At 31.8% G+C, this 27,755-nt stretch overlaps 2 protein-coding genes and 1 long non-coding RNA gene across 4 annotated transcripts; 1 reads left to right on the top strand and 2 right to left on the bottom strand.

Moving 5' to 3' along the window:
* Positions 1-665: 665 nt before the first annotated feature.
* On the bottom strand, positions 666-18,807 carry Swip-1 (EF-hand domain-containing protein D2 homolog Swip-1). Its single transcript, XM_011055356.2, has 4 exons — positions 18,395-18,807; positions 5,877-6,024; positions 3,346-3,480; positions 666-2,737 (listed from the first exon to the last, which is right to left on the bottom strand). The coding sequence occupies exons 1-4, from the start codon at positions 18,562-18,564 to the stop codon at positions 2,603-2,605; spliced, it is 588 nt and encodes a 195-aa protein (XP_011053658.1). The 5' UTR covers positions 18,565-18,807; the 3' UTR covers positions 666-2,602.
* Positions 18,808-19,698: 891 nt separating this feature from the next.
* On the bottom strand, positions 19,699-21,960 carry LOC147907269 (uncharacterized). The gene is made up of 3 exons (XR_015547563.1): positions 21,699-21,960; positions 21,336-21,586; positions 19,699-19,872 (listed from the first exon to the last, which is right to left on the bottom strand). It is a non-coding gene; the product is annotated as an uncharacterized LOC147907269 (long non-coding RNA).
* A 1,095-nt stretch (positions 21,961-23,055) lies between these two features.
* On the top strand, positions 23,056-27,325 carry l(2)37Cb (DEAH-box helicase 16 lethal (2) 37Cb). 2 transcript variants are annotated; one of them, XM_087413873.1, is made up of 13 exons: positions 23,056-23,527; positions 23,603-23,771; positions 23,855-24,096; positions 24,176-24,378; positions 24,446-24,741; positions 24,932-25,236; positions 25,469-25,626; positions 25,706-25,979; positions 26,068-26,503; positions 26,569-26,674; positions 26,737-26,913; positions 27,008-27,141; positions 27,253-27,325. In XM_087413873.1, the coding sequence occupies exons 1-12, from the start codon at positions 23,353-23,355 to the stop codon at positions 27,137-27,139; spliced, it is 2,673 nt and encodes an 890-aa protein (XP_087269999.1). In that variant the 5' UTR covers positions 23,056-23,352; the 3' UTR covers positions 27,140-27,141; positions 27,253-27,325. The 2 variants fall into 2 exon arrangements, with proteins under 2 accessions (XP_087269999.1, XP_011053659.1); XM_011055357.2 differs by having other exon boundaries at positions 23,057-23,527; positions 27,008-27,325.
* Positions 27,326-27,755: the final 430 nt, after the last annotated feature.

The following is a 27,755-nucleotide window of genomic DNA, read 5'->3' as shown; positions in this document are numbered from 1 at the left end:
TATTTTAGAACACTCATCCTCGAAGAATACGTGGCACCGTTGATAAATGGCAGAGTTCTATTTCTGATAAAAAATTACACAGAAAGAATGTAAAAGATGCAGTGTGAAACGAGATTCCCCATCCAAGTAACAAGATAAATAAAGTCGGGATAACATTAGGTGCTGTAGAGATCTCCAGCGAGAGACATAGATGACACAGTGTATCATTTCATCTTTGTTTAACGTTGACGAACAAAAACGATTCATTGTGTTACTGTGTCATTTGTATACCCAGCAAACAGAAAGTTACATGTAACGTATCTGTTAGTTGTAATTTCTCACTTAACAATATAATTATAATATAACATTATAATTTACGTGTTATATTACAATTATATTGTTGAGCGGGAAATTACAACTAATAGGCACGTTACATGTAACTTTGTGTTTGCTGGATAATGTCTCTTGATAAAAAACACCCATCTTAACTGATATAAAAATTTTGGTAAAATCTCAAGATAACGTGATATCTTATCATAATAATCGTATTAGTTGAGTAAGTTTTTCAACTTCCTGTTTGTGTATATTTTAGCTAAAGAACTCATACATGTAGTATTCATTCAGTTATTATATGTACAAATGTATTAACTTCTCGACTAAGCACTTATAATGATAACAACACGATATAGTTTCTATAATTTTAATATAATGCTATCATAAATCAGATACATAAAAAAATTGATGCAGCAAAATAAATCTATTTACAATCTATAGCTTACACACTTTTTACAGTAAATGTTCTTGTGTCTTACTCTAACATGATTATATACAGAACATGTCTCTAAATACAAATAAATGTTTATAATGAAAGTATATTGCATAATGCAAACAAGATAAAAATATCAGTATTAACATTTTAATACTAATTCTAATAATAAATTATTTTACAATCTGTTAAAATATTGAAGTAAGATGTTTACTGTTTGCGATAGGCACGATGAGATAGGAATCATTTGATATAATTATATAATAATTTTTAACAATTACTGATCATTTTAAATATTTGTATTTTGAATAAAAGTTAAAGATTAAAGAAAATCAAAATAGTAATATATGATTAAAAAATGTTATAAATATTATAAAATATTGTTGATACATTTATAATTTTTTAGATTTTAGCGTAAAATCCGAATATTTGAAAACTTTCTTAACTTTACTGATTTCATATTTATTGCGATAGTTATAAATACATAACAGTTATCTTTTTATCAGCCGAAGTTTGGTATTGTTATAGGCACAAATAGAATAAAAAATGCAAATTAGTAGTAATAATAATAATGAATATTATTAATTTTTTTTATGCGCCACGAATAATTATTCGATGTCCCAATTTTTTAATCGAGACAACACGCGCATACCTATGATTTGGCATACATTCACACGCACCTGCACGAATATACAACATATCTACATGCATATTTCTCTTACATTATACCATACATAGTACCGTACAAGTTTTAATGACAAAGAATTTTTTCTTATTTAATGAATAAAAAAGTAAAGTCTTATAATATAATCGTCATTAATAATAAAAATTAAGATACGTTCGCCGATGAATCTCATACTATCGAAGACCCAACAATCATTAAAGTTATTCTCTCTTGAATAATGCAAAATCGATTTTTATATCAATTCTGTCTTCAGTCTATTCATTATACTCGATAAAAATCAATATTATATATTGATAGTTATATAATATTTGTGATGAAAAACAGGCCAATTATTCGATATTAACTCTTTACTGGAATTTTAATGTCCTTGAACGTTATTTGTATATTAAATAATTCTTTACATAAATATCGAATACTATGTGCTCTTCAATTTTTGTTAAACATTTTAGAGAGAGACAAGATGTTAGAATTGCTATTAAAGCAGCAAGTAAAAATCTAGTTTGCGCGCTATTCAATTTTAAAATATATTCCTATAAGATAGATATGTGTTAGATATTAACCACTTTCTGAAATGTCCTCTCATATAAAATTCATGTGTATAATCTCTTTGCATAATATTTCATAATATTCCAAGTACAGTAAACGTTATTACAATGCCAAATCGTGATACATACACAGTATATAAATAATAAATGAATAAATATTTAAAAAATCGCAACAGTTAAAAAAATTTATTGTTTTTACTATTGTTACTTATTTTAAAATTCGGAGAAGGAATTTCAGTGTTCACTGTATCTTCAATAAAAGAATTTTATTTTCGAACTTAAGGATTGAAAGCGTCATCATTTCGTATTCTGAGTTCGATTTTTAATATCGTTCGATAGGCGGAAATAATTATTTGCAAAAATAAAAATTGTATAAAACTCTTCTTTCGTGCGTTAATTACATAGAAATTATATCGCGGTTTCAATTCCAGCTTAAAATTCTGATCACAATCGCCGTGATCGAATCGCGATTTCACATCGCTTCGAAGCGCGCTTAAATGATAGAGCATTGGCGTCGGATATCGCTTCGAGCATGGGAAATAAACTTAAGCAATACAAAACAATCCGTCTTCGCATTCTAACGAGCGGGTCGTCAGCTTTCGCTCTCCCGTGATTTTTGCTCCGCAATTATTTGCCGAAGATCGCGGCTTTCTGCCGGAATTGCTCTCGCCTCGCCGCTTTTTCTTCCTCCTCTCGTTTCCGCTCCTCTTGCTCCATGCGAATCTCGTCTTCGAACTTCGAGGCCTTTCGTAGTTGTTCAATCTGCGAAAAAAAGAAACGAAAAAGAAGTACGTTAATCGAAATACGTCTCGATTGAGTTACGCTTTCGCGCGTGTATTTTTTCTTCAATGCGCATGATACGCTGAGGTAGTTTTCTGGGCCTAATCCATATCATTTATGATTGTAAATGTAAATAGAAAACGTGTTGCATCCATTTGGACGATAACAAATAAGACGATAAAAGACGAGATTTGATAAGAAACTATATTTTTTTTATTATGGCTATGAGATTAGTAGTTATTGACTCTTTGTATTAATGAAGAAATTTAAGTCTTTATTCTTAATTTATATCTTTCATTTATATTTTCAATTATTTTTGTATTTTAAATACATAAAAGTGTTTCAAAAAATATATGTAATTGTACATTGGAAATTGTACACCTTTTTTGAAAAGTAACTACGTGCGTTTTTTTTTACATCAATTGATTTATCTCATTATTCTGCGCATAAAAGTATTAAGGTATGAAACTGAAACTTATTAATATGGAGAAGAAGTTTACTTTGACATTTAAGTAATTTATATTTCAACATAAAAAGAAATTGAAAAATATTTGTATTCGCGATAAGAGAGACTAAATATGGATGTATACCTTGGCCTCGAAGAAGTTCTTAGCACCTGTGACACCGACCTCGTCGACGTCGACCTCGGTGAGTCTGGCCAGCTGGCTTAATCCGGAATCCTGTTCTAACTCACCAGCTCGTGCCTTACGATAGATCAGCAGAAACTGTAACAAGATGTAACTGTAATTACAGGGAACTTAAATCAAAAAGTTGCAATATATGGCAAACTTTGAAAAACTGGGTCTGACTTTTGATCAATTCTCGAGTTGTTTCTTTTGAAAATAGAATTTAAGATAAGAGTCCATGACCCAATTCCATTACTACTCTTAAGATAACATCGACACAACTATACGAATCATTTATGTAGAGAACAACTTCTGTACAAAACAACGAGTATTTTATCTGACTATTACAGAATAATTATATAATTATATATTATATATAAAAGAAAGAATTTTTCTGCAGCTATTGCTTGATTCGTTTACATTTTGATAAAAGAATCGTCGTTTTCCTAGTTAAAAAAAAAGTCTCACAGAGATTATTTCAAGTAATAAATAAAAACTAAAAATAGAAGACAAAAGGATGATTCATCAAATAAAAGTACGATTGAAATTTGATTACGACGTTTATGAATGTAAAGCATGACGAAAGAAGGGGGTACGTGTCGCGTTTTACGGTAATTCATATCGCGATGAGTAAGAGGAAGGTGAGTAAGCCGGGCAATAAACTATAACTCGGGTATCACGCAATGAATCACGGCAGCGATCGACCAGCGGGACGAATTGTGCGTGCACGCATCGTGTATGCAGGATTGATTCGCGTGGCGGGTTTTGTTCGCGAAATACGGAATGTCACGTTCAATTCCGCATGTCCGCACGTGCATTACGTATTAATTGCAAGTCAAATTCTCTTTCGAACGATACGTGACACCCGCACACCATAATCTTACTCGCGGCCGCGTTGCATTAACAGCGAAAGTTTCTGCTGACGTTTCGCACGCTCCGGTATTCCGCAGGCGTGTGTTGCAAAACCATCGTCGCATCGGTTCTTCATCATTGATTTCGCACCATTGTTAGAGCGATGAGCAGCAAGTTTAAATCTCGTGATATTTTCGTATCATCATTATATCCGAATATTTTTAGAAAATCGATTTCTGGAAGTTCAGCATTTGGTAGACGGTATGCATTCGCATCGATAATTTCTCTGCAGCGTTTGCACTTTTTCTATAGAACATCCTAGTTCGGTTATAAAATTTAATTAGAAGTTAAATTGTAGAGTATTTCTAAATTGAGAAATATTTGAAATTAAAAATATGATTGCGATTTAATTCTTTCTTGTATGTTACATTTTTCATCTACTGACGTTATATAACAGTGAAGGCAATTAACGGAGAATTAAATTTCTAGCTAAATTAAATTTCTAGAAAAATTTGTTTTTAGGAAAATGTTTTTGTTATATTTTTTGTAGCAGGTAATTTTTCGAAGGTTTTTAAAATACTTTATCGTGTAGATAATCGAAATAGAACTACAACGTATCTCTTCTAACGCACAGTTATGCTTGAAGAGTGAACACTATCATCGAATATCCAGCGAGTGAAACGTTTGTTAATAACATATGTTATGAAGTCTACTATTTTTAAGAATAATGTATCATATATGCTCGCTATAAATAAAATGTGCAAGTCTGATTAGCTAAAAACAAATTATAAGTTTAGCGAAGATTATCTTTTATGCAAATATAAAAATTTGAAATCTCTTATAAGATAACATACATTTGCTTTGTTATTTAGAGCATTAATTATTTAGAGCAAATGTAAATAATGTCTTTGTAAATAAAAATTTATAAATATTGTTAAAACTGAGGAGTTATTTTATTTTAATTTGGACGCTTCTTGGAATCATGTAAATTGCATGTGTTTCTCGACAAGAGCTTTCGCATAAGAGCAAAGCTGCACGGAGTGAAATCTATTTCGGTTCAATATTTTTAACGACCGCAAGCGGAGTTGCGAGAAACACTAAGGATAGTCGTACAGACGTTATGTTTACGTCAACCATATTCGGAGATGATAGCATGAAGTGTGTTAACCAAACCACATTTCCAAACTATATTTGTCTGTTGTAAAATCCATTTTTCAATCTCTAATATATTTTCAAAAAAAATTTAAAGAATTTTCATAAACTGTGATAAAAATTTTAATAATGTGCAGAAATTCATGGATATTTATTATATATTTTTTCTTTCACGAAAAATTAATTTCTGCAGTTTATTAATAAACATAATTCGCAAATGTTGTTATTCTTGTTGTTATCAATTTAAATCTATTAAAATATAATTATTGAAAATTAGTGCAAAATCATGGTTTTACTTTCTTCTTAGTAAAACAGAATAAAAATCTGATTATAGAAATTGGATTTTACATATTAATAACATTCCTCTCTTTTGTTCCTCTCAAAAGAAGAATGATTAATATTCATCGTTCAGATGATCGTAGATCATTCCTCATGCTGTTCGCCAGTTCCAAATATTAAAGATTTCTCGAAGGTAGTAAAAATAAACTAACTTCACGGAAAGATATGCGACCGTCGCCATCCTCGTCGACCTCCTGGATCATCGCTTTGAGTCCAAGATGCGTTTGCGGTGCACCCAAAACTTCCATCATTCGCTTCAGTTCGGTAAGATCGAGGAAGCCATCATGACCATCGTCAAATCTGCAAGGTTTTAACAATTGCAATTAGCAACTTAAAATTATTTATTATACTGTTTATTATATTGTTTTTCATCTCAAATCTTCTAAAATCATCACTTTTGTTTCTTAATTTTTCTGTCAATAAAATTACGAAATTGAGACAAGAGTATTTTGGAACTAAAGTGTAAAGTTTTAAAATCTTATTTTTTGTTCGACATTTCAAAATGATTTTATTTTGCGTTAAAATATGTCAATTACAATTACTATAAAATAAATTTGAAAATTCTTCTCAAATTCTTTAGTATAATTAACATAATTAAAAAAATATTTAACACTGAAAATGATTTGAGAATACAATTATCGATCCGAGATACGATAGATACTTGCATTCATATGTTAAGTACAATATATATAAAATCTGTTTTGCTGACTGGCAAATATTTTACCACGACCTCCTTTCGCTACGTGAAGTGGCATTTTTCAACGATTGACCCACCAATAAATCATCGTGATGACACTAGTCAATGAGACGTCGTTAAATGTGTTGCATGTATAATCGTCTCCTCTAGTTAATGTTAATCAGTTAAGCACGATACCGCGCGTAATTTAATCGCCGGCCATTGAATGCGATTACATGAAGGAACAAGGAAAAAAAATTTAGGACGATGTCATTACTGTCGAACGAGGCTCGACCATTAAACGAATTCACTGGAAAAATCAGTAGAGAGATTGCTTCAATCTCGATGTTGTCGTAATAGTCTTCCTATTTTACAGAATTCGAGAAACTGTTGTGAAAGAGAAAATGGCACAAGTGTTAATGGAGTTCGCATTTTTGTGACTTAATGATTCCGCGAAGTAAACAATGAAAGTGAAACGTGGAGTTGATACTACATGTGTGTATAGTAAATTATAAATAGGTGCTAAATCTCATCATTAAAATCAAACTGTTTAATTGATATTTTAAAAGTAAATTAAAATCTTGATTTTGAATTCTAATACAGATTAAAAAATAATTAAAAAATTCACAGTCAACTTAATGTCAATTAACGTTGTATTTTAAATTCATTCGCGAGGTTTTAAATTCACTCGCAGGGTTTTAAAATATATTTATTATACCAATGACATCTGCGATATTATCTTTTATTCTAAATTATTTTATGCTTAAAAATATAGCATAAAATTTGATATTTTTCTCTTGTCAGTACAGAGTACAATTTAGAGAAAGGTATCGATTTAATTTAAATAATAATTTTTAGTGGGAAAATTGGTTCCTTCGACAGTCATGTTCTCCGTAACTGACGTCGTAACATAGTGATTGTTTTAAACGCCGTCATTAATATTCGCGACTTTCTTTATGTTTATTACGAGGCCAACGTCTGTTTGACCGCAATGTAAAAGATAATACATTTAATAATTAGAACGTCTCTTGTAGAAAGTGGATAGGTAGGTGACCAAGATTTTTATTTGTCGACAAATTTGCATTTTCCGTATGCGTAACTTTGGTCATTGCCGATGTAACTGGCAATTCGATATGCTACTTCCTCCTTTTTCAGACTTTTTGCACGACTGTAAATATCACGCTGTAAAAAATTTCGGTCCAGAATAGCTGCCTGTCGTTGGGATTTTATTACATGTTGTTCTGTGCGCGGCATCGTAAATATATAAAACGGGAAAAACGATTTACTCCGACGGCGCTTTTTCCCGCGCAACTATTTGACATTATTAATCTCGCTCTTTAGTTGCGCAAAATGTTGAAAAAAATGTGGGCGTATGCATGAGCTAAAGGTTAAGTGGATCACGTCCATGTTATAGAAATACCGAGCCACGCAATTTTATATACAATCCGTGGAGAACATCCTGTAGTTCAAAATAAAGCTCTCGGTTGAGTGCTTCTGTGAGACAAAATCAATACATATCTGACCGGAATTATCAAATTAATAAACATGATATGGTTTCACCATTAACATTATTAATTAAATATTGAATTGGTTCTAGTCTCAAGTATGGAATTAATTAATATAAAAATATATGATCTATTATTTATTCGTTATTCATGCTGATTATTTAATTGTAATAAATGTAGAATAATTAAAATAGAAATTAAAATAATTAAAATTACATAGAAAAATCTATTTTTTTATTGGTGCAAATTTTATGAGATGAGTTTAAGGAACATAACTGTTTCGTGAAACATTCACAAAAGAGCAAGGCTGAATGCAGATGAAAAGAAATGTGAGAATCTCCCTAGAAGTATCTTTGTATCTATCAGTTTGTATGTTTTAATTATCGAGGAGTTTAGACACGACGAGAGTGAAAACTAAGATCAGGGGAAAACGTGGGAACGATCGACGATATTCAAATTCGTGAGTCTCTCGACAGGATGTCAATCTTATTTGTTGCCAGTAATTTCGCGACCGGAAATTCGTGAAATCGTAACTTTCCGTAAAAGGGATGGAGAATGTCATGGCACGGCTTATTCTAGAACGTGAGCTCGTTTCATCGAAGTATATCAGGATTGAATTATTTATTTAGTACGATCGAAACTATCATACGCTCGAAGATTTCTGTATTGAGAAAAAAAAATGCAATTATCATAATTTAACTGTAAATTGTAATCATTTGATTAAAGATTAATGATACATTTTTTTGGTAAAGTTATAAATATAATTATTATCATTAAAAAATTATAGCAATAATAACTGTAGTATATATAGTAACGATAATTATTTTATGCAATTATAGTTGCAATAAGCAAACAGGTTTTCTCTCAGTGTGCTAAGTAAGAAATAAAGTATAAGCAAATAAAAATACTAGTAGAAACGTTTGATAAAATCTTGATCTGTAGATAATTAATGACACATAATTGGATACTTGGTTTCAATTAGAGATCAATAATAAAATTTTAATTTTATGAGAAAAATATATATGGGATATAAAAATAGTGTAAAGCTTGAACTGCAATTAGTGTGATATCTTCTATCGCGAATGTCATAAATCAATAGAGAGAAATCATGTTATATTATATAATCGACCTATATGTATGACGAGACGTAACTATCAGCAGGTTAAAGACCACTTATACATGGCAAACCGGTCCTTTTGACTACCGTGATTAACAAGCTCTCACAAAAATTGACGTGGTCTTTATAGAAAAAGAGTAACGTTTAAGCTAGTTGAGCAAATAGAGTGTTAGTGTGTAAAAATTTCATTTTATTCTTTCTTATATCAATAATTTGTTTCGATAATTTATTCTTAGATCGATAATTTGTCGTTGGCTATACTTTTCCTATCACAATGTCCGTATATACTTATATTATAATACTAATTAAGTAAATTAAGTAGAACAGGAAGGAGGTTGAAAAATAGTACCGCCATTCCGCCGGTATTTTTGAAATTCGTTAGAGTACAGAAGAGCGGCAGTTAATAAAGGAAATTGCTTCCGCATTAGTTAACGACGTTAGTGCGAGGCACCGGAAATTGAAGCGATGTAGGCGGGAAGGCATCTAGAAGGTAAATCCTTTCAATTAGGAGGAATCGTAATTATTCTACTGGAAAGATCAATATTTGCCGGAATCCCGCTGCTTCGAGCAATTAAACGTTCGAACATTAATCTATTCATTAGCTTTATGGATATGAATACATGTATCCGTACTTTACGCTGGAGCATGTAATATAACTGTTATTACAAACGTTATAACCATTGTAACATGTAACAGTTAATTTCAACTTTATTATTATATAATCTGGCGTTCTCCTCGCTGTCGACATTAGATTGAAAGAAGTAAGATAGATTGAAAGAACGTCGAAGTGAATTGTAATCAAAACGTTTCTGACCTTTTCCTTGGAGTTATCAGAGAGAATTGCGCAGATATTAACATTTAGATGAAGAAACAAATAAGAAATGTGTGTGTAATAATTTGATTAAAATTGTCCTTCTTTTATTTCTTCACAGGCATTAGGTATCAACAAGTAATACGATTGTCTCTTTCTTTCACTCTCTCGCACTCTCTCTTTTTCTTTCTACGCGAAGAGAGATTTCACAGAGTGAGAGGCGAAGGTTGAGATTGCATTTTTACATTGCGGTTAAGTGAGGTGATCGATAAAAGTAGCAGAAATGAGAAAGATAAAACGAGAGATATGTGAGAGAAGTATTATTACTAAATCAGCACTCCATTAATAATGTTCTCTTCTTTTTTAATCAATAAATGCTTCTCGATTTAAATATATTAATATTTGTCGATTAATAAAAGTCAATAAAGTCAATAAAATCAATAAAAAGTGCTGAATAATAATAATTTTTTGAAAACGTTTATGACAATAGAAAGATTTATAAATGCTATTTCACACGATTACGTTTTTGAATAAGAATTGAAAATCATTATGTATTTATTTCCGATTTATCCGATTTTGTGAATATCATTATTACATCACTTTATTATGAATGATTCAATGCCCGATTGTCGCCGGACAACAGATCGTCGCTCTCGTTTTTATCGAGAATGCTCTTGTCAGACAGTTTTAACCAGCCAAGTGAAACGCGCTCCAATCAACATGAATTGTGCCGAGGCGCCCACGTAAATGAAACGCGATCGTTACTACATTAAACGTGTCACGGATTTAGATTGACTTTGTGAAAGCTTAATTAAAAGATATATACCGTGAGGTAAATAGTTAAAAATTGTAACTCTCTTGTTATCTTTCAGAATCGATTTTAGAAGTCAAACATAGTTTAACATGGCCCTAGTTTAATTTAACACAGTTCACAACATATAGTATAGTTTTGCCACGTATTATCAGTAGTTTGATGCCATCGTCCTAAAGGCGTTATCATTTAGTCACTTAAGTCATCTTTTTTTTATGTATCGCTAAAAAGTCACTATTGTTCAAAATGGAATCGTTATAGTCATCTTTTTTTTGAGCTAACATAAAATTTGTTAAACATAAGCATTCTGTTCATATTTTTGTTGTCTTATCTGATAACAATTGCTGACTCAATGTTGTTTAATGAATACTGATCTAGTATTAGGTTTATCATTTTTAAGTTTCAAATAGATGTGAAAACTAAAAGACGACATGACTTTCAAAGACTACTTTTGAATTAGTTCTCCACATTCAAAGAATACAATTTCTGTTTTTGTTATAATTTTAAAAATTATCTATTTTTTATTATCTAATATTCTAATGAATGCGTTTATTTTTTTTCTTTATTTAGATAATAATGTTTAAACTTTTATTTTATTTGGTAAGAGGTGTACTTATTGTATTCTATCGTTCAAAAACTTTCTTGAAAACAATTCTTTTCTTATTATAAATTTTCTAAACCATGTATAAAAACAATTTGTTACATGTTAAGCAGTTTAGCTACTCAAAGATAAACTAAGAAAAATAAAAGTAAATGTTTTAATTACTCTTAAAATTTGATTAAAAATGTAATTTTTGGAAAATATGTTAACGCTTAAAAGGTTGCTTTTTGTTACTTTTTCCGTCAAAAAGCAGTCACTATATGTATTTTTTTGATCCGATAATTGAATGGCAGTACTATAAAAGGAAAAAATTACTTTTTAATATTTATTATTATTTTGTGAAGGGAAGAAAATGTTTTATTCGTAAATTTAAAGGAATGCACATAATTCAAAGAATTTATGTATATTGTTTGGAGAGTGATTGATATCGCAGGCGCCTTTTTCCACCTTTCTTTTTATTGACCGCTGCAACATGAGATACTTAATTATCGCAACGTAACGATACCATTGCGCTTCTGATCTCGTTATCGCTGTAGTGCGATATCGCGATCGTTCCGCCTCGGACTGGACTCGGTGGTGAACGTTTCGTTCTCCGCATTACGTTTTCCAGGAGTAGCTCGGAGGAAACCGGGTCAAGGTAACATGCGACGTATCCGCCTGGTCCCGTTTATCCTTGTTTTCCAAGATCGATACCGCGGTGGAAGGTCCTTCGAGGAATAACGAAGAACGTCACTGCGACGAATTGGCGACGTGTCTAGGAGGAGGACAAGGCTGACATAATTTTTTCTTTCACGTTACCGAAATTTAGAATAATCACAAATATAAATCACATGTGATTTTCCGAGAAAGTTTTAAAACAAAACAAAGATTTAGGGGCTTAAACAATCAACAATGTGGAACAGAAAATTGCGATGAATAATGTTTCGGTGGAAAAATAATAGTTCTAGTTGATAATATATTTTCTTGATAAATAAATTTTTTATTTTCTTTTTATATTACTTCATATTTTCAAAATCGACAAATAATTGGTGCGCAGTTTGCATGAACTGAAAATTGTAAAAATTCATGCCAAAATATTATTAGGTATCAAGATCTGCTTTGATTAAATATTGCTATTTTCTTCACTTATTTATATTATTCATATATTAGTTGATTTTCGTTTATTATTGTTTATATTTTCTTGTGTAAATTTCGACACTTTGAAATGAGCATATAGTATTTTTTTTAAATACTCGTTATTGCGTGACTGCAACTAGTATCGCTAATTTGATGTGTGAAGTAAAAGTAGAACTGGATTAATAAAATCAAAATTAAATTCATATTTCACGTTTATTCCGAAAGACTGAGAATTTCAATAGTTGATTAATCTTTTGTTAACTATCACATTATATTGCAAATGCTTTATCGCGAGAGGAGTTATTATAAGAAGAAGTTATTGTCCCGTTTAAGTAAAGAAACATGTCGGATTTTCTTCCATTCTTAAGCTTCCGTCTATTCTATAATAATTAATTAGTATCTTTTTTCTCTATGAGAGACACAACGACTAACTTGTTAGTATGTGAGATTGCAAGGAGGCAAGTTTATACAGCGCACAGATTAGAATTCTGCAAAACCAAAGGAATCGCGATGCGCATTGTGAACCGTGGAAGCGTCTCCTAAACGGGGATAAACGCCGTCCATGAAAAACGTTGTACCTTTTCCCATCAACGAAACATTATTTAAAATGTCTAGCGATGTCACTACTAGGAATATCGAATGCTTTCCATCGCTGCAAGCCGAGCCATAGAATAAATTTTTATACCGTTTGTATATTCGGAACGCATGATTTCTTTGAACGATCACGAGTGCAATAACGGTTTGTCGTGCCGCTGCAGGCGTCTAAGAATTATTAAACCTTTGAAGAAGACCAAAAAATGTAAGAGAATCTATATTAAAAATTTCTTATCAAAATATTTTTATCTAATTATTTCTTAACGATACCATGCATGTCTAAAAAACGTCATAATAACATCATAAAGACTTTTGGCACATTTATATATATATATTATATATATATATATATATATATATGTATGTATCTAAAAAACATATAAAGAAGTTTTCTAAATAGTGCGTGTTGTCTGGGTCGTTTGAAGATATGTCATATTTCTGCACAAAATATTCCTCGTGAGAATCCTTGAAAATTTTAAGAATGTAACACTCTAGCCAGAGATGGAATGTTGGTTTCTTCGTGGTATTCAATGCTTTCTACGTGGAGTTATCGATTCCGAGAGTATATCTTGAATGCATATATATGCTATGCATTCACCTACTTCAGCAGCGAAAGGGTTAAGGTCATCGTTTCTCATTTACACATATAAAGACGAATCGATCACACCTCGCTTTATCATTCAGCAACGGGGAAAGTTAAGCGCGCGTTCAATCGAGTCGTGGAAATCTCGACTTTCGACCTCGCATGAGTCGCAGTGCAAGTCGATAAAAATTTCTCAATAAGGAATACGAACGTATTTCTTCTGACATTGTTTCTCTATTTCAGTGATGTTTTTTAGAGGTAGATAAACTCTTGTAGACTATAAAAAATTCACAAACGGACTGCAGGTTATTGCATCACTCTATTTCATTAAAAAATATATTAAGGATACTAATGATAAATATTGTAATATTAAGGATAGTGTTAGAAAATGCATTAACATTAATTTTTAAGCGACAGGAAATAGAATTATTTACATGTGAGGTATCAACTTCGTGAAGTATCAATGTACATTGCTTTTTGGTCGAAAATTATATGTTTCTAATTAAATGACCGGAACACTGCATTTAGTAATAATATAAGGTGAGAGGGTCAACCGGGATAGCGGATGTCACGCCAGTTTCGGAGCTCTTTAAATTAGGATTTAAGCAGTTAATTGAGGTGCTCGGTCTACGACGAAGGGTCAATCGTGAGAGTCGATTTCGGGCCCTCCATCAGCTTCCTGTGAATTTTCAAAGAGGAAATTCGTGAAGAATAACAAACTCAATGAAGAGCCACTTTCGACTCTGTTACTCAGTCTCCGGTGCAGGAAATGTTGGATAGATAATGCAACCGCGGCCTACGTAAACGCATCCGAGTACTATCACGTATCACCGAACTGAAACCGCAGTGAGATATATATTTAGCCTAGTCGACGATAGGACGCCTGGCTGATGAATATATCAGGTTACTGATTAAGGAAATAATTATTTATAATACATTTCTCTCAATCTTTACCGAGAAGATTATATCGGATTATTGATAAATTACGACGAGGATCTGACATTTATGCTTTCGTTGTGCAAATGAATTACATTCGTGGAATCTTTTCCAAAATAACAAGCGACAAATCTAAAATCCAATCGATTTCTGAGATTACGTGAATATTAATTGAAAATCGATGCTTTTAATGAAGCAATAAGTAAGTGACAGTCCAGATAGAACATCAAAAAACATACCCAAGCCAAGAAAAAATCAAAATGACTTTATTTTTATGTCATGAAAGTCAAAATGATAATTTTTGATTACAAAATTTGACTGTTTATTTGACATTAGGAATAAAAATAAAATCAGTTTGCTTTTGTTGACTTTTGTGTGCTCCATAGGATGCTCTACAGTGTCATATAATGATAGAATAGTTATTACAATTTCGTTTGTCACTTATAAATAAACATATAAGTGACAAATAAAGTCATGATAACATTTTTATGATTTCTATGTTTAAATAGAAGACTAAATAATATGTAATATATCAATTAATTCTCGCTTTGTTCCACACTCTACGTAATGGTCTACTTCAACCGTAATCGATTTAGTTCTTATAGATACTGATGGATGATTTGACTTTTCCTTTCTATTTAAATATCCACGAGGAAAAAGCCTCTTGACAGTGGCACGAGAGTTTCTCTGTTGCCTGCGGCGCGCACGTGCGTATCCTGCATGCTGCGATTCGTCATCCGGAAGGACCGATGATTGTTGTGCGTTCATATCGTGCGCTCGTCGAGAAGTCGTCCTTGTCTTTTCGCCACAAAACCGGTTACCTTTGCAACCTCGGGCCTTGATAAATCGTAGGAGTACGGCGACATATTTTCTCCGAAACGTCTGCGTTCCCTCTTCTCTTCTTCTCCTCTCTCGTCGCGGTATCACCGACTCGGAATTAATATTAAATGCTTTGAGCGAAGGGTCAGGGTTACATTTTAAACCGTCTGAAAAAAAATTAATCTTTTATTTGCGTATTTTATGCATTCTTCATCTAAAGCTTATACGCGACTGAAATAATATTTTAAAAATAATAAAATACAAGATGAGACTCTAAATTTTCCGATTTCTTTCCATTTTATTGAAAATCACTTCTCAATTTAATTGTTCGTATTTTTTGTTCCTAAATTTCCTGTGATCTTGTAACAAAGTACGAACGACGTTCTTGGAAAATCGATATCAAGAATGTACCTCCCATGATCGCCGTAGGCTATAACGTACGTTTGAGATTTATTAACGAAGTACGCAAGAACGAAGACGTAGTTTTCCGAAGAAGGTGTGCCGAGAAAAAAGAAAATCGCAGGGAGAATCGTGGAGAATTGCACGCTCCGGTCATTACGAAACCGCGAACGCCGAGAGATTCGTGACGTGCATTTCTTCGAGAAGAAACGCAAGCTGTGCGAAGAGGGCAGACGACCTCAGGGTCCCTATCGGGCCCCATGCCACGTCTCTCTCGTCACGGTCCTTGGTACCTACGCCCTTTGTGTCTCAGAGTAGGTAGGAATTTCGAAGTCGACGTGGTTTGACAACGGTCGGAGGAAATAGGGTGGGTACTCCGGGTACTCAGGTACCTCTGAAGCTATTACGAACACGATACGGAGCAATCCATTGTACTTAAATCAATGCTGTCTTGGACATAACCGACTTGAATAAATAACATACATAAATCTTACATTGTTCGATAGGTACTTTCCATTTAGTGACATAAATTGATATAAACGTCGTTTTATCTTTTTCTTTTGCATTCCACGAGTAACAAAGCAGAGCAATATTTCTGTCGATTTGTGTCATCGAATGGAAAGCACTCAATGAAGAATGAAGCTTGGACTGTTAGAATGTATGTATTTGAAATATACGTATAAATATATGTATTTGACTATCTAGGTCTTCTGTACAGCTATTTGTAGTTTTACCATGACACCTAAAATGACAGACAGTTTCGTGGATTCCGTAATGAAGTCCGTTATCGCAAAAGGTGCGCGTGATGTGGCGATTAAGCAGTGATGATAGTGCGCAGCGGGACGTTGTCAGATTAGTTAGGAAATCTTGCGAGACGTCGCGTGAGAGGGTTCTTCTATTCTAAACCAAGAATCCGCAAAGAGATTCTAATGAAGACGTACTGCGGCGAGAGAAACCCGCAGCTCGTAAACAACAACATTTATTAACGTGATGATATCGCGTGCAGCTTAACGCATCAAAGCCGCACAAATCAGCGCAACCAATTGCATTAAGAAAACTTTAGGTTCAGCTGATAGAAAGGAAATTCGTATATAACGATTAAATTTCCTTTCGTCGTTACGCTGGACGGCATACCATTAGTAAAGCGAGCAGCAATTCCACATAAGTTAGTGTGTAATTATATAAGTAAGATAGGCAGTTAGATAAGAAATGTAGATTGTATTAAAAATACAGAAAGAAAGATTGTGCTATAAAGTATCTAAAAAAATTAAATATAGATCTGAAAATAATTTTGTTTGATCATTAAAATAATTATGTTAGAATGCTTAATGAGCAATACTGTAAAAAGTTTCTAACAACCAGCTTGTATGTCCCACATAATTATTTTGTTGGTCCAACAAAACTATTTTTAGATCTGCGTTTAATTAAATTTTTTATTACTTTAGTATCTGAACTTTATAGTAAAACTGTTCTTTCCGTGTAGATTTTCCTTGATGAAAATTAAAATTAGAATGTAAGTCGAATGTAATGAGAAAGTCCCAAGCAAAACAAGTTACGATAACGTCAAAATGACATTAAAATGAATTGGAAATGATTAAAAAATGACTTTTAATAATCATTTTGAAGTCACTTGACATCATTTTGACATCATAATGACTTGTTGTTTTGTTTGAAGTAACAGAAGCATAAACGAAACTCAGAAGGCAAAAATTGAAACATCAAAATGTAAAAGAAATGTAAATGCTTCTTTTACATTTCATTGTTCCAATTTTCGCTTTTTAGAAATTTTGTTTACGCTTCTGTTACTATCCCATTACATTCGATTTACGCTTCACTTTTTATTTTCATCAGGATTGAATTATATCACTTTTTCAATTGGACTATATTTTAGAAAAATTAATCTTAATAAAATTTTTTGTAAATCACTGATCGTCAGTAAATCATTGAATCAGGTTGACAGTATGAATAATTTCTTGGCGATATCGGTTAAATATAAAACAAGTTCACTCACAATCAGCGTTTGATTCGAAAGTGTTTATCGTTAATAATATTTCTCAATGACATCCCAACTCGTGACACGAAGGAACATTTATCTCCATCTGATTACACGTGCGTGTTGTATTCCAGGCTGAGTCGTAAAAATAAACAGCTAAGCAAAATACGTCAATTAAATTGATAATACTAAAATATATACTAAAATATAGCTCTAACAGTGATACGTAAATATATTTAAGCGAAAAAAAATTGTGACTATCTTTCACAAAAAAAATATTTAAATTTATATTCCAACAAAAAAATAAAAGAAAGAGAAAGCTTAAAAATGTTTTATTTGAATATTTTATAACACAAAAATATAGACGTAAATCTATATGATTTATTTAACTATTATATATTTCATTTACACATTTAACGGTATTTTCTTTTCTGTTATTAATTTATTATTAATATTACAAAATACATATAAAATATAATAATAAAAATATATTATCTCTCGCAATAATCCTCTTAATTTCATAATTTCGACAATTTCCAATTTTAACATCCCTTTAATCTTTTTAATTATATTTTATAGTATAATAATACATTAAAACCTCGGACAGCTAAACGCGTCGCTGCACTGCCAGGTTCAATCTGCTGTTATTGATATCTTTACCTACTCACAAACAAGTAAAAAAAGAAGTGAAGAATGAGAAAATACTCACCTGTTGAAGGTCTGCTCGTACTGCTTGATCTCGCGGCGCGACAGCTCATGGAACTCCGTATAAACGTTCACAAACTTGTACTGCTTCTTCACCTCCTTGCCCTCCTCGAGTTCGTCGTTGATCCTCTGCCGCCTGCTGAGCAGGCTGCTGAGTTCGGCGTCCGCTGGCATGATCCTCGATCCTTCGGATCGAAACACACGTGAATGAAGAAGGACGAAGTAATTAGCGTTGAAAGTCAAGCTTTGCGGAGAGCTTTGCGTGAACGAGAGCGTGGCACGCGATTGTCGCGAGTCAACGAGAGTGAAGGAGAGAGCCTGTCAGGATAGACGAGTCGAGGAATACCTGATCGCAAAGAAACAATCCACACGCTGCGGCGAGACCGCATGTACTGACGCGGCGCCGAGCGTAGGAGCAACTGCTAGCCCGGCGAGCAGGCAGTGCCGTAGTCGTCGGACACATGAATACGTTTATACGAATACAGTTTTCCCTCCGGTTTATCTGAATTTTGAAACGCGATAACGGTTTGTTCAATAGCTCATTAGAATATCTCGTCTAACGGTTCAAAAAATCATTTGCCTTTATTTGTATTTGTATAAACATTACAGAAATTTAATATTGGTGAAAGTTTAGTATTGGTCAATTTATTATTAAAAGACAGTAATTACCCGGGAAAAAAATGTTCTATATATAGACATATTTTATATATAATTATGTATAATTGTATATAAATATATGTTAATTTTTTATATAATTATTGTATAATTATACATGAGAGAGAAATCTTTTTTTCCAGGGTAGTTAGTTATTTGAATTTTTGAGTACTAAAAGTATTGAATAATAATGCCCCTAATACTTAAAATAAGTAATTAATTGGTGTTTTCAATATTGGCCAATGTTAGATTTCTGTAAGGGTTTAAAGATTTCTCTATAAACATAATTGTAAAACTATTTAATGCAAGAAGAAGCTTATGATTAATTAATTTCTATTTAAAAATAGTACATTTCTTTCCTTCAATTTTGTATGTTGAAATACATAATAAAAGGGCACCTTGAAATACACAATAAAAGGGACAATTTAAATTGTCAAATTAATTGATATAAATCTTTTATTTTTTTTCTGCTTTGAGGAATTTGCGTAAATATTTTATGTGAAATCTGATTACTTTATGTAATAATTGTTCCAGATTATGAAGTTACTTGAGAATAATAGGAATATCATATCAGAGAATCAATTAAAAGAACAAATAATAAAATAATAAGATAATATAAATATATATATAAATAATTATAAATTAACAAAGTAATTTCATTTAAATTTTGTTTATTGTTAGTAAAATTTGTTCGACGCTCTTGTTTAACGTCATCCGGCTGTTGCGACACCTGACGCCACCGCTGAGTTCAAAATCGATATAATATATAGCCGTCTGTTCATATTTTCTCTCGTACCTGCTTTCCTTTTGTAATCAAATGTACGTCAACTGTGAAAATGTATTATTTGCAAGCATTGTCATTATATGCAGTTATGGGTGGTGAATGCAATGCGGAAGATGACGAGGTCAGCGTACTATTTCCTCAATGATTAAATGATGCAAAATTGAGTTTTCTGAATTAATGTATATATTATAAGCATCAACCATATATTAATATAAATTGTAAAAAAAATTGGTAAATATGAATATATACGAGTATATATATATATATATATATATATATATATATATATATATATATATTAGGTGTTGGAATTAATTCGTAGCGTTTTTTAATGAAAGAATGTTATTTATTTCACATGAGCATTAAAAAATACATTAATGAAAGTACTTCCCATCACTTGTAAAACGCTACGAATTAATTCCAACACCTAATATATAAAGATTTATATATATATATAGAAACTATACGCTTCGCAGATTATCTTAGTGAGATCCATTATTATTAGAATGTTAACGTTTCGTGATGAATAAATCGCAATTCACTTCATCAGATATCAGACTGTTCTTCAACCTAATGAAGTGAATTGCAATGCTCACATGAAATGTAAAAAATTTTTCATGTATGAATATGTATAAATATGTATAAACATACATAAATATTCATAAACATGTACAATCATATATGAAATATGTTCATACATGTTCATACATCTCTCTTTCTTTTGTAAAATTACTTTTTAAAACGCAATAGAAATAATAATAGTAATGTGAAAACATAAAAAATAATTAAAGGGTTAATTTTTGCAATGTCCATTTTAGAAAAAAACAACTTTGAAGAAATATAAAAAAAAATTGCTAATATACAATTATGCATAATTTTGTATATGTATAATTATACATAAGTAATTTTTCTACATTTTTCAAACTTGATTTTTTTCTAAAACAAATAGTGTGAAAATTACTCTTTTAATTATTTTTAATGTTTTCACATTATTAATAATATTTCTTACACTAAAAAATAATTTTACAAAAAAACCCTGATGAAAGTAAAAATCGGAACGTAAATCGGATGTAATGAGAGTAACAGAAGCATAACTTCCAGAAGGCGAACATTGAAACATCAAAATGTAAATGCTTCTTTTACATTCCATTGTTTCAATTTTCGCCTTCTAGAAATTTCATTTACGCTTTTGTTACTCTCTCATTACATTTGACTTACACTCCGATTTTTATTTTCATCAGGAAAAGAGAGATGTATGAACATGTATAATAAACATATTTCATATATGATTATGCATGTTTATAAATATTTATACATATTCATGCATGAAAATTTTTTTACCGGATATGCACTCTAATAAATGAATCTGGACATCTGCAGATGATCCACGAAACGCACAGCTTCTGTATAGAAAATACTCATGAAAAACTCAAAAGCATATGAAGATATACTGTATTATATGTATATACATTTCGTACTTTATATATAAACGCAATATATATTCTACCTTTCTAAAATAGAAAGTTGCAATATGGAAAAAAGAATCGAATCTTCAGATTTGTATTATTATTTTTGCGATTTAATAGAGAAAAGAAAATGGTGCCACTTATTTGCACTTATGCCGCCTTTTTCTTGTAATAGCGAAATGTTTCCGCGCATTAGCGCCATCTAAGAAAATGGATGTCAACTACATAGCAACCTTTATTTTTATGGACTGTAGTTACAAGTCTTCGAGTCGGAGAAAGAATTATCAAATCACTAAAATTTTATTATATTAATTAAATCATTTCACCAATTGGTCAATGTGATTGTTTAATTGTTTTTTCGTCTTAGAGAGATTTCTAGCATTGTGAACACGATTAAGACTCACAAAGAAAATAAATATTTTATCGACAATGGGAAATTATAAACTTCTCACAGAGCGGCATGCTGTACGGCGCTATTATGCATTTAAATATCCTGAATCATTTGAATAGACGGCGTAATAAAATTGATCAATGTTTACTCCGTAAGCCGCGCCACAAATGCCTACCAATCGGTTAATTAACAGAAAAGAATAAAATGTTAGTATCGTCAGAGAGAAACCTGAGAAAGACCATGTCGGCCTTCTTCCTGTTAAAATCATCCGTACACTACCGCTAGTACATCGATTTTCAGTTTGGGAACTACGTGATACATATATTTTTTGACACTATCGATAAAATCGCATCGTCGAAAGTAGATGTGGTTCGTCTCTGTACTAAATTCTCAGGATTCACATCTTATTCTAAAATAAAAAATTTATTTAGTATTCATTATTTTAAACAACAACACTTCTGATTTATTTCTTATTTAATATTTTAAATAAGTTTCTGGAACTTATTTTATATTTTTTATTTTAAATAATTCGTAACAATTATTTTATCGAGCATTATACTCACGATACTTTAAAAATAAAATTTGGACATTGGAACGCATCTAAACATCGAACGAATTATTTGCATACTAGTGCCGAATTCTATATTACACAAAAAAGTATCAGATATTTTAAGAATTAGATATAAAATTAATATAAATTTTACTTACTAATTCAATACCCAACAAACGAGAATGGATTAAAATGAATTGAAATTTTTTTCTATTCGAATGCGTATTTTAAATAGCGAATACTTTTTTTTTATTTAATTGGATTCAATTAGGTTCAATTAGATTCAAATGGATGCAATTGGATTGAAAAAAACTGCTTTCTTATTCAAAATTTTGAATATGCTTGGGAATATGGATTAGAAATTATATTAAAAAAATGTTTTATTTTGTTTATGATTTACAGATTAGAATTTATATTATACTTTTTAAAATAATTTAGCGTGATTTATAGTACTGCGATTTAACAGGACTCGCATCACATTTATTTCTGATACCAAAAAATCAGCTGTACATGCATACTAGTAATTATATTTGATAAAAACGAGTTGAAAATTTGCACGAAGAAACTGCATAAAATAATTTCGTAATTTTATAAGATATTGTAAGACAAAATTCACTAATTAATTAACTTGTTTGAATTTTCAATTTCATTTATTAAAATTCAACAACTTTTATTTACATATGCAGAAGATGCGAAATTAAAATTTTTTCATTTGAGATCCTATTTTAAATTATTATATATTCCTCCTATGGATAATCGGCACGCTTTTAGTCTGAGGATTTAGTACAGAGACGAACCACATCATATTTACTTTTGATGATATAATTTTGTCGATAGTGTTAGAAAATATATGTAATCACGTAGTTCCTAAACTGAAAATGGATGTATTGGCGTTAATGTACGGGTGATTTCGACTTTCGACAGTAATAGGAAAAAGGTTGGCCTTTCTCAGATTTCTCTCTAGTACCGTAAAAACTAATATTTTTTAAGTACTTATTGTGCCTATTGTACACTACTACTCTACTGTCTACTTTTGATTATACGTATCGATAGTATCGCTACATTTTCCGATTCCAAAGTTTGGAGTGAAAAGAAAAGTGTGGACATAACCTACGATATGCTTTCCAAAATGAGTAAATATAGACGAGAAGAATCCTCGAGTGAGGATACAGACAGTGAAGAAGAACGTCGCAAAAAGGATATTAAGGAAAGAGATAGCTTTGCTAGTCGTCTCAGAGCCAAAGATGAAAGTAAAAGACGTAATGTTGCTACGCTCCCTGGATCCGGCGCTGGTAAGTTGTCAAAAGAATATCTATGAATGTTTAATATTTTAAAAGATGTTACTTATTGCTTGTTATTATCTGCAGCCGAAGCAGCAAAGAGACTTAAAATTATAGAGACTGATATGAAAGATAAACTGATACCAAAATTGAGAATCGAGTCTCGTAGGAAATACTTAGAGAAACGTAAAGAGGACAAAGTTGCAGAATTAGAAGCTGATATTCTTGATGACGAATATTTATTTGATGAAAACATGTAATTTTATGGATGAGCTATGTATATAATTAATATTTTTAAAATATAATTATTGATCTAATAAGTTATTTTACATTTTATAGTTTAACAGAAAAAGAAAAACATGAAAGAGCTCATAAGAAACAGTTGCTGCACTTGGCAAAGGAGCATGAGAAAGCAAGGGAACTTGAGCGTATGCAACGTTATCATATGCCTCTTGAGAAGGGTAAAACGGAGCCAGAACCTGATACAACGGAAAAGGAACCACCGCAATCTGAACAAAGTAAATGGGAATCAGATCAGATGTCATCAGCTGTTTTTCGTTTTGGTGCTAAAGATAGGAAAGGTATATACTAAATTAAAGATAAGTAATTGTTTATATGATTTGTCTTTCTATTAAGTAAGCTTACAATCTTCTATTATAGCTCAACAAGAATATAATCTTCTCATGGAGGATGAGATGATAGAGTTTGTTCAAGTGCTCCATATGCCTGGATACAAGGATAAGAAACGGGAAGAAAGTCCACCCGCGCATGTTAAAAGTTTACAAACGATACAGGAGACAAAGAAAAGTTTGCCTATTTATCCTTTCAGAAAGGATTTGATACATGCTATCAAAGATCATCAGGTAGGTAGAAAGCAGATAGAATATTTAACAACAATGTTACAGGATGGATTATGCATTTGTATTTCAGGTTTTAATAATAGAAGGTGAAACAGGATCAGGTAAGACAACACAGATTCCACAATATTTGTACGAATCTGGATTCGCGGACGACGGTAAGATTATTGGATGTACTCAGCCACGGCGAGTAGCTGCTATGTCAGTGGCTGCGAGGGTAGCTCATGAAATGGCCGTTAAGTTGGGTAATGAAGTTGGCTATGCTATTCGTTTTGAAGATTGCACATCGCAACGTACCCGTATCAAATATATGACTGACGGTACATTACACCGAGAATTCCTCAGTGAACCCGATTTAGCGTCGTACAGGTATCTATGTGTATACTGTTAATAGAATAATTAAGAAGAAAACATGAAAATAGAAATAAAGGATCAATAATAATCTTCAATACATACTTGGAAATTGTTAGTAATATTTAGACTTTAAATATTAATACATTATTATTCTAAATTATAATAATTCATTTTTTATCATAATGATAATTAAATAACATTTTAGCGTAATGATAATCGATGAAGCACATGAACGTACCTTACACACTGACATTTTATTTGGACTGGTGAAAGATATCGCGAGGTTTCGTCCTGATTTGAAGTTGCTGGTATCATCGGCTACATTGGATGCTACAAAATTCAGTGAATTCTTTGACGATGCTCCTATATTCAGAATACCTGGACGTCGTTTTCCTGTCGACATTTATTACACAAAAGCGCCGGAATCAGATTATATTGAAGCGTGCGTAGTTTCGATTATTCAGATTCACATAACGCAACCGTCGGGTGATATATTGGTATTTCTGACCGGTAAGTATTAAGGCCACAGCACAGACTCTTGCAAAATGCATAACACATAGTGTATAAGCGAATCAACCAATTAGAATTCTTCCTCTTTTTCATTTCAGGGAAGAGAAGAATTTTGATTGGTTAATTCTCTCACGCACTATGCATTATGCTTTATGCAAAAGTCTGTATTGCAGCCATTAGGATTATTCAAAATCCTATTACTTGGCGTAACGAAATATATTTCTATCTAAAGGGCAGGAGGAAATCGAGACATGTCAGGAAATGTTACAAGAGAGAGTGAGAAGACTAGGAAGCAAATTGGCAGAACTTTTAATTTTACCTGTTTATGCGAATCTACCAAGCGATATGCAGATAAAAATATTTCAACCAACTCCACCTGGCGCGAGGAAGGTAATATTTTTCTTAAAGTTTTTTTTTAGATAATTTTTTGAAATATCTTTTAGGCTAAATTTAAATCTTTATCTTTAAGGTTGTATTGGCGACAAATATAGCGGAGACTTCATTAACTATAGACAACATAGTATACGTGATAGATCCTGGTTATGCAAAGCAGAACAATTTCAATCCACGCACCGGCATGGAGAGTTTAATAGTCGTGCCGATCAGCAAAGCGTCCGCGAATCAGAGAGCAGGACGCGCCGGAAGAGTAGCACCTGGAAAGTGCTTTCGTTTGTATACAGCTTGGGCTTATCAGCATGAGCTTGAAGATAACACCGTGCCTGAAATACAACGGATTAATTTGGGTAAGAATCAATGATGTATCTTGCTAAAATTTTCAGTTATATAATTATTCTTGTTTAAATTTAATTTGTATTTCAATGATATTTGCAGGTAATGCAGTGCTAACTTTGAAAGCTCTCGGGATAGATGATTTGATGCATTTCGATTTCTTGGATCCACCACCGCCCGAAACGCTGATCTTGGCGATGGAACAGTTGTACGCACTAGGTGCGCTTAATCATCGTGGAGAGCTAACAAAACTTGGACGTAGAATGGCTGAGTTTCCACTGGATCCAATGATGGCGAAGATGCTGTTAGCCAGCGAGAAGTATCGCTGTTCGGAAGAGGTGGCTACCATTGCGGCCATGCTTTCGGTGAATGGCGCTATCTTTTATAGACCGAAGGATAAAATTATACATGCGGATGCTGCACGCAAGAATTTCCATGTACCTGGCGGTGATCATCTCACTCTCCTTAATGTGTACAATCAATGGGCACAGAGTGATTTTAGTACACATTGGTGTTATGAAAATTTCATACAACACAGGTATGTCAATATGTATAATGTTAACAAAGTTTTACAAAATATATTTCTCACGATTTATCTTTCAGATCCATGAAACGGGCGAGAGATGTTAGAGAACAGCTAGTAGGTTTGATGCAGCGTGTCGAGATGGAATTGGTCTCGGGAATTACAGAAACAATTAATATTAGAAAGGTTAATATCATAATGTGCTGATATTATGGATTTTTTAAATAATGGAAAAATCTTTTGTTTAGGCTATTACAGCTGGTTATTTCTATCACGTAGCACGTTTATCGAAGGGAGGTTGTTACAAAACTGCAAAGCATAATCAACAAGTCGCGATACATCCAAATAGTTCCCTGTTCCAAGATCTTCCGCGTTGGCTTCTTTATCACGAACTTGTCCTCACTACCAAGGAATTTATGCGTCAGGTATATACTATAATATAAAATATAAAACAATAGTCTAAATTTGTAAGTTTATAAAAGATTGTATCTTTGTGATTCAAATATACGTGTTGTGTAGGTGACAGAAATTGAAAGCAAATGGTTGCTCGAAGTGGCACCCCATTATTATAAGCCTAAAGAAGTAGAAGATTCAACGAACAAAAAGATGCCGAAAATTGCAGGCAGATCGCGACCAGATGGAACGAATTAAAAGTAATTCTGTACTATCTCTCAACTGTGATATTAAATTATATTTTTTGTACATATGTTTTTGTACGATGTGTATAAATACACACTTACATAAAAAACTTACCATTTATTTAGATTCAACTTTTTGTATAACATAAAATTTCTTTCATCTTCTGAAGGACAAATGCAACAAAAATGTTAAACCTAATACATTGATTAATAATTTCTCCTCTCTTCTCTCTCCTCATACATACATCACTAACTTATCAAGGTAATCTTTATATACATATATATACTTTAAAAAAATATCCCGTTGTTATTTCGTTCTTAATTACGTCATTTTTTGATAGATATTTTTTTATTTTCTTCAATTTATTTTTCATTTTCATAAAGCAACTTCAAAATCCAATTTTATAAAATAAATATGTAAACTTTTAAAATACAAATCTGTTTTCAAATAATATATATGCGATTTAACTAAATAACAATTATGTATTTTAATTACTTTTCGCAATTTTTATATAATAATTTATATATTATAAAAGAATTTATTTGTGAGAGAAATTATTTAGATCTGCAATTTTATACACAATAAGAAGATGAAGCATGCGATGTGATGAGTAAATAGTATTCATTAA

Source organism: Acromyrmex echinatior, chromosome 15 (assembly GCF_024713525.1).
Source record: "Acromyrmex echinatior isolate Ae372 chromosome 15, ASM2471352v2, whole genome shotgun sequence".
Lineage (NCBI taxonomy): Eukaryota > Metazoa > Arthropoda > Insecta > Hymenoptera > Formicidae > Acromyrmex > Acromyrmex echinatior.
This window is presented reverse-complemented; position numbering and strand designations above follow the sequence as displayed.

Bases quoted from the DNA above. Each gene is read 5' to 3' on its own strand.
- Swip-1 (XM_011055356.2), bottom strand. From the start codon at position 18,564: ATGCCAGCGGACGCCGAACTCAGCAGCCTGCTCAGCAGGCGGCAGAGG. The intron at 6,025-18,394 runs GTGAGTATTTTC...AAAACCTTGCAG, and splicing joins TACGAGCAGACCTTCAACAG to ATTTGACGATGGTCATGATG. The intron at 3,481-5,876 runs GTTAGTTTATTT...ATCTTGTTACAG, and splicing joins GTCGCATATCTTTCCGTGAA to TTTCTGCTGATCTATCGTAA.